Source organism: Paramisgurnus dabryanus, chromosome 14, assembly GCF_030506205.2.
Source record: "Paramisgurnus dabryanus chromosome 14, PD_genome_1.1, whole genome shotgun sequence".
NCBI classification, from domain to species: Eukaryota; Metazoa; Chordata; class Actinopteri; order Cypriniformes; family Cobitidae; genus Paramisgurnus; species Paramisgurnus dabryanus.
In genome coordinates this window covers 4,525,933-4,537,484 of record NC_133350.1, presented here as the reverse complement: position 1 = coordinate 4,537,484, position 11,552 = coordinate 4,525,933, and the positions used below count along the sequence as shown (strand labels likewise).

The 11,552-nt window shown below is 37.6% G+C and overlaps 1 protein-coding gene across 1 annotated transcript; it reads left to right on the top strand.

The window, feature by feature from the left end:
* Positions 1 to 6,759, top strand: cstf1 (cleavage stimulation factor, 3' pre-RNA, subunit 1). Its single transcript, XM_065241187.1, has 6 exons — positions 1 to 89; positions 626 to 808; positions 933 to 1,210; positions 1,666 to 1,863; positions 2,037 to 2,427; positions 6,101 to 6,759. Exons 2-6 carry the CDS (start codon positions 640 to 642, stop codon positions 6,358 to 6,360), a joined length of 1,296 nt encoding a protein of 431 aa, XP_065097259.1. The 5' UTR covers positions 1 to 89; positions 626 to 639; the 3' UTR covers positions 6,361 to 6,759.
* The last annotated feature ends 4,793 nt before the right edge of the window (positions 6,760 to 11,552 follow it).

The window sequence follows — 11,552 nt, the reverse complement described above, 5'->3', positions numbered from 1 at the left end:
TTATAATCTTTTCACCCACAATTCCATCCATATACGTCATGACGTAAGACGCACAGAGCGTCCTAGCGTGTTTATTGAATTTACGAGTGGTAAGTCGTTAAACGTTTTGCACATTTACATCAGTGAAATTCGGCGTTTGTAATAATTGTCGCTTTACGCAGTCAAAAGCAGACATTATTGAATTTATAAATGATACGCAGTTCCCCGTATCTCGAATTTATTTACGACAAATGTACACTACCGTAATTGTTCAATGTCTTGTGTTTGAAACCTAGTGAGCTGCCTCCCAAAAACATTGTGCATTACAGCGCGTTTAAGCCTGTTGTGTTCAAAAGTGATACTCTACGATGGAAGCTCAGTCAATTTTGACAAACCACAGTGTTTGTGCAGTACCAAACAAACTAACGCTAACGTTAGTCTAAGCACAACCGTAGAAAATTAACCATGGTTTTATTATAGTAAAAGTGTAGTAAAAATGTTATTTTTGGCAGATTAATTACCTTTTGTATAACCATAGTAGTAAATAGTGGTTCATGCACTACAGTAAGACCGTGATAAATGTGTAGTTACTATAGTTTTACTACAAATAATAACATGGTTGAGATATGGTTGCATGTACTTGCAGGTAAAGCAGTAAAGATGTTCCGACCCAAACCCACACTGAAGGACAGACAGCATCTCTACAGTTTGATCATCAGCCAGCTGCTGTATGATGGCTACACCACCATCGCCAACAGCCTGATCAGTGAAGTCAAACCCCAGAACGTTGTTTCTCCATCAGAGCAGCTCATGCAACTGGCCAAGATCGGTATGATTGGGCGTGATTACGCTGTGAATTTAGAAACAAATGGGTTTCTTTTAAACCATGGATATAGTTGCATTTTGTTTGTGATTTACACCCATGTCTAAACACAAACCCTGTGGTTCCCTAGGACTGGAGAACGATGACAGCGCTGTGCAGTACGCCATTGGACGCTCTGAGACTGTGGCACCTGGTGTGGGCATCGATATGGAGTTTGATGCAGATGTCCAGACCATGTCCCCGGAGGCGTCCGAGTATGAGACCTGCTACGTGACGTCTCATAAGGGTCCGTGTCGTGTCGCCACCTACAGCCGCGATGGGCAGCTCATTGCAACAGGCTCTGCTGATGCCTCAATTAAGATCCTGGACACAGAACGCATGCTGGCCAAAAGCGCAATGCCTCTGGAGGTAAGACATTAACACTTGACATCTTTCGTATAGCACAATGTTACAAGATAAATTACTGATGGACTTTAAACTGCTTGTTTTAAGCAAAATTACATCACGAAGATGCTTTGTGAGTCGTGTCAGTTCGATTCCTATTTACATTAAAGGTGAAGGCTACATCTCCCATCGTTCCTTGCTCTTTAACAGCATCATCAAGCTGTGGCTATTGTTGTTGTTATAATATTGTGCCTTTGAAGGGTTGTAGTTCACATTAAAGAAATGTGTCTGGTGGGCATTATTGACGTAATTGCTCAGTGCTTCTTTAAAATGACTATTCAGTCTACAAGTTTTGAGTTATTCTCAATTTTGAGAATATGTAGATTTGCATGTCCTTAGTTTCATATTTTTATCTATTACGTTGTATGTTTATAATGGAATGGTCATTGAAGTCAGACTGATGATTCTGCTTGGTTTAGGTGATGATGAACGAAACAGCCCAGCAGAACATGGAGAACCACCCTGTTATCAGAACCTTGTACGATCATGTGGATGAAGTCACCTGTCTAGCTTTTCACCCAACCGAACAGATCCTGGCCTCCGGCTCCCGTGACTACACCCTTAAACTTTTCGATTATTCAAAGCCATCAGCCAAAAGAGCCTTCAAGCACATACAGGTATGACCCTCTGATAGATAGTCTAACATCTAATCATCCACCAAATTGAGTTTGGATATACAATATAGTTTGAACATTTTGAACAATTATTTGGCGCTTCATTTATTAAAAATGTTTGACTAGTCCTTAACAAATGTGATTTTCTGAAAAATCTTTGTTTGGCTTTTGAACAGGAAGCTGAAATGTTACGCTCCATCTCATTCCACCCCTCTGGAGATTTCTTACTGGTGGGTACTCAGCACCCCACCCTGCGCCTTTACGACGTCAACACTTTCCAGTGTTTCGTCTCCTGCAATCCTCTTGATCAACACACAGACACCATCAGCGGAGTCTGTTATAATCCCACCGCCAATAGTTATGTCACCTGCAGCAAAGACGGCAGCATCAAACTTTGGGATGGAGTGTCCAACCGATGCGTGACCACTTTCGAGAAAGCACATGATGGCGCTGAGGTCTGTTCGGCGGTCTTCTCCAAGAACTCCAAGTATATTCTGTCAAGTGGAAAAGATTCTGTTGCCAAGTTATGGGAAATTTCCACCGGCCGGACTTTGGTGAAGTACACAGGTAAGATTGATTTAAACTGGGTTAACTTATGGCTAAAGTTGAGGGTTAGATTTGCATTTGGTGTGGAGTCAAGATTTAGATACATTTAAGGTTAAAAGTGGTGATTAATAATGTATACAGTACATAGAAGCACAGTAGGTAAACTTTTTGCCTGTCAGCAGATGTTTTTTTTTGTGCTTTTTGTGAATATTTGTAATTTTGTCCAAAGGTACAAATATTCAATGCATATCTCAGTTAATATGAGGTCCTAAAAATTGATGATTATAAACGAATTAAGGGTTTGTGGAATTGCTACTAACTCCAATTGTCAAAAAACTATGTATAACTTTTGACATTTAGGGCCAGATTTACTAAACGGGGCAAATTAGCGTGAGAGCGCAATTCTAAAAAAGCACCAATGAGAATTGTAATAGAGACAGAGCGCAGCGCGTCATAACCTGAAAACTATGTCCACCGGGGGGAAAACAATCCAACCATTTCCATTGCCTCCTTGTCATTTCTGGCTTATAACAAAAAACAGAATAATGCCTAAAAGCTGCTGTGTGACAATATGTACAGCTAACAAGCCAAAGAACCCAGAAAAAGTTTATATAAGACGTAAAACTCAGCCTTTAGGAAAAAAAAGTCGATCGCTGACGACGTTTCACCCTAGTGGACGCAGTTCTACTAATATGAGTACTATGAAAAGTTGAAAAGTTTCCACTTTTGTGTCTTTAAACGCTCGTTTTTGGAGTCGACAGCTTATAAAAACTTAGCTACAGATTAAACTTAAAAACAGAATAATACATAAAAGCTGCTGCTGTGTGACAAGGTGTACAGCTAACAAGCCAAATAATACATAAAAGCTGCTGCTGTGTGACAAGGTGTACAGCTAACAAGCCAAAAAAAAACAGAAATAAGTTTTTATAAGCTGTCGACCTCAAAAAACGAGAGTTTAAAGACACAAAAGTGGAAACAGGCAACTTTTCATAGTACTCATATTAGTAGAACTGCGTCCACTAGGGGGAAACGTAGTCGGCGATCCACTTTTTGTCTCCTTAAAGGCTGGGTTTTACGGCTCGACAGCTTATAAAAACTTATTTCTGGGTTCTTTGGCTTGTTAGCTGTACATCGTGTCACACGGCAGCTTTTAGGCATTATTCTGTTTTTTGTTGTAAGCCAGAAATGACAAGGAGGCAGCCTCTCGCAATACAAAGTCAATGAAGACGGTTGGATTGTTTCCCCCCGGTGGGCGTGGTTTTCAAATTTGCATAACTGCGCTCTGTCTCTATATCTGCGATTTATTGGCTAAAAAGCTGAATAACACGATTAAATAACACAGGCGCTCATTTCCATAATGACCAAAGCAATCTACTAAGAGCAACGCAAATTAATTGAGGGCCGTAAATAAGCATGATCCTCATGTGCGGGTGATCCACTAAAGCCTGATGCGCTTGAGTTCACCACCAAATACATTGCAGCTGAAAATGGGGGGTGTGAAATCCCATCTTACGAAGTCATAGCACACTCATAGTACATAGTGAAAACTTTTAACCTTTTGGTGAAATTAGCCGTTTTGTATCCAAATTTGTATCTGTAAAGTTTTTTTAAAATGGGGGGTAAGGGTTGTTTGCGAAAGGGTCGAAGTGAATGAAATTATAAAAATCACTAACGAGTTTTGCGGTTTACATTTGACAATTTATAGTCACCTTATTTGCTGCTGAAGTTTAAGCGGTCTGTAAAGATTGTGCGTGCATACTCAACTCAGTGTGTGTGTGTGTGTGTGTGTGTGTGTGTGTGTGTGTACGTATATATACATATATGTATACAGCGGGGAAAATAAGTATTTGACACATCAGCATTTTTAACCGTAAGGGGATTTCTAAGTTGGCTATTGACACAATTCTGGTTGAATTCTTACAAAGAAATCAAAACATTTAAGTATACAAGTTGAGTCATAATAAATAGTGTGTGGTGACACAGGGAATAAGTATTGAACACACTTTATTTAATACTTTGTAGAAAAGCCTTTGTTGGTGATTACAGCTTCTAGACTCATTTTGTATGGAGAGACCAGTCGTCTGCATTGCTCAGGAGTGATTCTGGCCCAAATAAAAAAATAAAAATCTTGAAGGTTCCTTGGGCATACTTAAATGGTGGAAATTTTGTGTCAATGCCCTCTTAGAAATCCCTTTACTGATAAAAATGCTGATGTGTCAAATACTTATTTTCCTGCTGTGTTTGTGTATGTGTGTAAATGTGTGTATATGTATACTATTTTTATATAGTTGTTGTTTCGTATTTTGTATGTATATACAACTTGTTTAAATGATTTAGATATTTGATTTTTATCTCCATTCATGTTTTCCTTTCTTTTTTATTTCTTTTTTATTTTTAATTTTCTGATTTTTAAAGCACTTTGGATCATCTACAGTTGTGTTAAATTTGTGCTATATAAATAAACATTGACTTCACCAATTTTTTTTTCATTCGGATGCAAAAAAAAACCTTGTGCAGAGGCGCAGAAGAATTGTGCTTCAAGTTCACGTCCTATATTTACTCTGTTATGTATGTATCACTTGATTCTCATAACAAGACAAGGCAAGTTTTTTGTATAGCACATTTCATACACAGAGGTCATTCAAAGTGCTTTACAAAGAAAGAGAAAACAATGTATAAGGGGAAAAAAGTAGCCTCGGAAACAGGCTTATTTCATGTAAACAAGATTAGTTTGTACCTTTTTAAGCGAATGTGATACGGAAAGTCTGACGCAGTCGTGTATTCTTCATTATACTAGCGCAATCTGCGTTAGATGCACGATGAAGAGCTTTTCAAATTCAACACGTAATAAAAAAGGATAGATTAAATTTTTTAGCGATGTTATATAATAAATCAAATATATTTTTTTGTACTTGTGTGACTTGTTTAACAGATTTGATTATTATTCATAAACGAATGACAAGACAAACATGCTGATCACATTCATTTTAAATTAATTTAAATTTTCCTTAATGAAAACAGCAATCAATCATACCCAGCACTAATAGATGTTATGTACAATAAAGATTATTACTCTGTGTGAAACAAGTTTCCTTTGAATAAACTTTAGTTTTGCCTTTAGATTGTCAAGTAGGCTTACAATGTCCGGCACAAAAAGGTTTGCTTAGTAATTTCTATCTGGTCTATCTTTAAAACTCTGTCTACAAAGATGTTTTCCTGTTCCTTTCCTGTGACAAAAATTTGCACATATTTTCACATATCTTTATCTTCTTTACAACACTTTACTGTGCATTCTCAGCAGATGCAGGACTTTCAGTTAATGTGGACAACTGCTAATATTGTTGTTGTCAGAAATCAGTTATAAAAGAATAATGCAAATTAAGTAAACTTATTTAACCACTTGCATGTAGGATTATCATCTGAGAGGATTTCTTTACTGTCATGTGCATTGCTCAGAAACAATAAGGTCAGTGGCAAAAATAACTAGGCCACAGCTTTTCAGCACGAGTTATTCACTGCGTGTCTTTAGTAAATCCCGACAGTTGTTACTGGTTGTTATGGTTTGCGCTAGCACAAGCTGCGAGTAAATCTGGCTCATAGAGTGGAAATACCATTTGTGTTATCAGGCCACCTGTCTGATGTCAGTGGTAACATGTTCTCTTACCTGCTGTCTTATCTGTGTTGTTTCTGAAAGGCGCTGGGCTCAGTGGTCGACAAACACACCGAACTCAGGGTGTTTTTAACCACACAGAAGACTACGTGCTGCTGCCGGATGAGCGAACCATCAGCCTGTGCTGCTGGGACTCACGAACAGCCGAGAGAAAAAACTTGCTCTCGCTGGGCCACAATAACATTGTGCGCTGCATTGTACACTCACCTACCAACCCAGGCTTCATGACCTGCAGCGATGACTTCCGAGCCCGATTCTGGTATCGCCGTACCACCACTGACTGAGAGACGCTTGCTTTGAAATCAAATGGGAAGGGTTTGAATTTTCATCAGGTGACCCCAAATCTAGATACCAACACTATGTTAAGGGTTTTTGTTATCAAAGGACAAAACCTGTATTAACATCTGTAACATGTCACGATGTTTGCTTCCCGTTTTGACTGCAGTACATTGGTGTGACTGTTGATCATTTTTAGCATTTTAAAATATTGGATTTAGGACCATTTGGTTACAGCTATACAGTGAGCCATAGCGCTGATATTTCATTCACAACTAGAGACTAAACATTTTGTTATTTGTGTATTTCTGATCAAAGTAGACGATTATTACTGTACATGGCAAGTGCCTAGAAAGTTTTTTTTTTAACTTTCAGTTTCTGCTGTTTTATATTAAAAGGCTCTTGGAGAAAAGATTCTTGTGTCATTCAATCTTTATTATAGGCCTCAAATCTACAGAGTTTGGGGATGGTACAGAAATGAATATAGGCCATCATAGTTAACGTAAGTTATTCTCACACTTAAAGGATAACACCACAGTTTTTCAATATTTTACTATGTTCCTACCTCAACTTAGGTGAATTAATACATGCCTATCTTTTTTCAATGCATGCACTTCCTCTTTGCACAGCGTGTTGTGAATATGTTAGCATTTAGCCTATCTCCATTCATTCCTTAGGATCCAAACAGGGATGAATTTAGAAGCCACCAAACACTTCCATGTTTTCCCTATTTAAAGACTGTTACATGAGATTAAGTAGTGGCACAAAATAAAACGTGGCGATTTTTTTAAGTAGATAAAAATGAGAACTATATTGTATGGCGGAAGAGCACTTAGTTTGCAGCACTTCGACCTCTGGCACAGTAACATCATCCAAATCTGTATTTACCTAGGTATAGATGAATAATACAGTCCCTCCAAAAAACATGATTATGCAGTCGCGTGATTCAATGCATAATCAGCCAAAGTCTGCATATTTATGCAGGGGCCGCATTTTTTCAAATACGTCGCATTTTCGCCACATAAATTGCAGATTTCTGCACGCAAAATATTCGGGATTGTATGATTTCATAATCCGCACATTTTCGTAGCCGAAGTCACATATATCTTAGCAGAAAATAAAAAAATGTTGCATTTACTTCACACAAGCGCAGCCATGTCCCCTGTTGCTATGGGAACGTTATGAAGTGACGTAATTATGCGATGTGAACATCATTGAAAAGCTGCAAACCCCAAGCGCAGTTCCCGCAAATTTCATCGCATAAAATTGCATAAATATCCAGCATATTCCATCGCATTTTTAAGAAATGTGCCACAAGATCAAGGATTTTTGCCCGTAGCAATCACAAAAGAAACTTATTTTTCTGGAAGGACTGATAATAAGTACCTGTACATAATGACACATCGTGAGCCTCAAACGTGTTTTTTTCTTATTTTTATGTAAACCTGGAACACGCAAAAGACTGCTGGAAAACAGGTCAATCTTAACACCAACTGAGACATCGCAGTCGAGATGTACGCACCCAAAATTAAATTACACATTAAATTAAATACAAAGTTGTTAAATGCTAAAAACAAAATTGTGACTGCTGAGTTGGCGCTACATGCTAATTAATGTTGTATGCTAGCATTTAGGCTAAAGTTCTACGACTGACTTTACAGTTACGTTTTGCAGGTCCATACTGGAAAAACACAAACTTACCACTCAGAAACGTCCATTAACAATCTCCAAACAATAAGTTGTTCCTCAAAATCTGTATTTTCGTTTGATACAGGCCTCAGAGCAGAGCTCAACATTATTATTCATGACCCTTCCAAATAGGGGGAAAATAGACCATTTCATTCAAAGGACAAATCCTAGGGTTGTAAATGGACATGTGAAAACGTTTCTGGATCATTTTTGCACTTATTAAAGTTCCATACCTTCTATGTAAATATCAAAGAACAATTTAACATTAATTCAATGCATTCTTTGGCACCTTTAAAAGTTTGCAACCCGCTTATATTTCTTTGTTCTGATAAACATGAAGGAAGATATTTTGAGAAATGTTTGTAACCAAACCGTTCGTGGACCCCATTCACTACCATAGTAGGATAAAGAATACTATGGAAGTAAATGGGGTCCACGAACGGTTTGTAACAATGAAAATGCTGTCATCATTTACTCACCCTGATGTTTTTCTAACCTTGTAAGAGTTTATTCTGTTGAACACAAATGAAGATATTGATAAATTATGAAATTCCTACTATAGATGTCAATGGGTCACCTGTGTGTTAACATTGTTTATTAAAATATCTTCTTTAGTGTTCAACATAATAAAGAAACTTAAACAGGTTTAAAACAGCATGATTGTCAGTAAATGATGAAAGTAGTTTCATTTTTGAGTGAACAATCCCCTTTAAATCTTGCACAATTTTTATCTACTAAAATTGGATTCATTGAAATTAAGCTTGCAATTAAAATAAGCAGTATGAAATAGAATTTCCTTCCTTAAATCTTTATTAAACTTTTTAAAGCAGTTTTTTCATGATTATCTTTTACCTACACTGAATGCAACTTCCATTTCGGCTGTGCAAGTATTCATATTTATATTTGCTGTGGTTTGAATCTTCTATGTATATATTATTTGTGGTTAATGGTTTTGAGAAGCTCACGAAAGCTCAAACGGAAACACTGCTCTTGCCACCACAGGCGAAATAGCGTATTACGAATTTACAGAAGCTGTAAACCACTGGTAGCTTCATGAGAAAGACACTATAGCAACCTTCGGTGTTTCGGGTTAATATGGTTGTCTGTGCCCTTAAAGCAAAATTGCTTAACGGTATGTCTAAATATTTGACGTAAAAGGGTAATTCCTCAAACACTTTCAAGATCCTCCTTTTCCTGTGCTGGACAGGTTTTCAGAGTATTAACATTACAATATTTACTTGTGTGTACTGAATATATTTCTCTTTTTTTGTTATGCAGAATTCAGATTAATTCATTCATTACGTTTTACTTCAGTTTAGGGAAGAGCTCTAAAGAAATTTTTACAGACAGATACAATAAATGCATATTATACTAGGTTAACTGTGTTTATATGTAGAGTTTGATTTTGGATTAAATACAAAACATGTACCCAATAAATGCCCTAATAAAATGTTTACACTTCGCAGTATTTGGATAAGATTACCAACAGCCCCTAAACTGAAATGTATCATTTATAAATTTTAAGTAGATAAAATAAGTAATCAAAACCTTTGGAAAATATTGCCATGTCTGCTGTTGGGGCTGAAACTACGCCTATTCGTGGGGAAAGCTGCTGTCTCTCTCAAATTGATGCTCACGATCAAGTTAAGGGTGGGGACATGTGTGGTAGCCCCAGTGCGTCATCAAGCCACAGTTTTAGCTCCGCCCAAATAATCCTGAACACAGAAATATGGAAAAAAATCTCCACAATTCAGTACTACATACTTTATTGTATTTGTAATGTGTTTCAGTTTCGGATTGTAGGCAACAGTTTACTTCCTGGTATTGGTGATGTAGAGAAGACCAACATTATTATAGCCTAATAGACCCTTTTACAGCTCACGTGATCAAATAGCCTGCGCGCGCATTTGGGCAACGGAAGTGGTGTTATTCCCCATTGGTTCTAACGTGGTAGCAACTCAGAAAGTTTATTAAAACGGTTTCTCAACATCAAAATGTCCCGTTGTTGCGTTTGGTTGCACTAATATAATATACTAATATACGTATATATGTATCTGGCAACTTTATTATTGGCCATCTGCTAACGTCTTTTATCCACTCCACTATAGTACACGGATCTGGTAGCTGTGTTGAAAATGTTGATAAAGTAAATTTTTTAAAAATACCTTACTGTTTGTGTTGCTTCACTGTTGATTCTTACGATACTTCCGTTGCCTAAATGCGCGCGCATACGCTGCCACGTCATCATTGTGTACAAACAGTAAAAGGGTCTATTCCTTCTGCTTCGGACTCAGCCTGTAAGTTAAAGGAACAGTATGTAAGAAATTTATATCAATTAATCACTAGATATTAAGAAATCCTTTTCATTTCAAATACGTAAATCACTGACAACAGTGGTCTGGCCAGGATATTGTCATTTAAAAAGTGGAGTTGCAGCCCTCAACTGATTTTTATGTTGTCATGTTGTGTATTGGCCACCAGTTGTGTGATTGCAGTACCAGTTTTAGCCACAAGTTTTGTGATTGCAATACCAGTTTTGACCACAATCCTACATACTGTTCCTTTAACTCCTGTTAGCATTGGATTGTGACCCAGTCTTTCAAACATGGTAAGGAGTGTCACATTTCCAGCTGACGTCAGAGTTATTCAGGCCAATCACAACGTACAGAGTATCTGGCCAATCAGGGACATAGCACCTTTTAAATCAATGAGTTTTGTACCAAATCAGTATGTTTCAGAAAGAGAGTGAAATTCGGAGCTACAAAAATGTACAGTAAATGTAAAAAAATGATGTGTTTTTTCAACCATAAACCACGCGAACACATTATATTTACCAAATACACAAAATAACGTTTTTTTTTAGCAATGAAATAGGTGCCCTTTAAGAAACAATAGGCTTTATGACCAGCTGCACTACGTCCTGAACTTCAGCCAGCTCCTTGTTTCCTGTCTGCCATTATTGGACAAACTGATGAATCCAGGTGTGCCTGACCTCAGTAGTCACAAACAAACGGATTAATCCAGGTGTGCCTGACCTCAGTAGTCACAACAACAATAATCAGACACACCTGGATTAATCAGTTTGTCCAATAATGGCAGACAGGAAACAAAAAGCTGGCTGAAGTTCAGGAAGTAGTGCAGCTGGGCATAAAGCCTATTCTCTGAAGACTTTACACGGACTTCACTTTAAATGTTAATTTATGAATTGCCCGTCATCACCCCTGGTACTCCAGTACGCCCCCTTAAGTCATTCACGAGGCTCTCTGTTGCCCTAACAGCAAGGTCAGAATCTAAACAATGTCTCATTCAAACAATAAATCACCTAAATCACATCACTTTTATAAGAGGGACGGGTTAGAAAAGCAGAGAGAGTCATTGTAATACTAAAATAAGTTTTTTTTTCTAACCAACTTCTGCTTGCCATTGATTGGCTAAACGAGACACACAAATTATGTGTCACTTCTATAGAATTTGGAGGCGATGCTGTAAAAAAGAGATGCTGTAGAAGGAG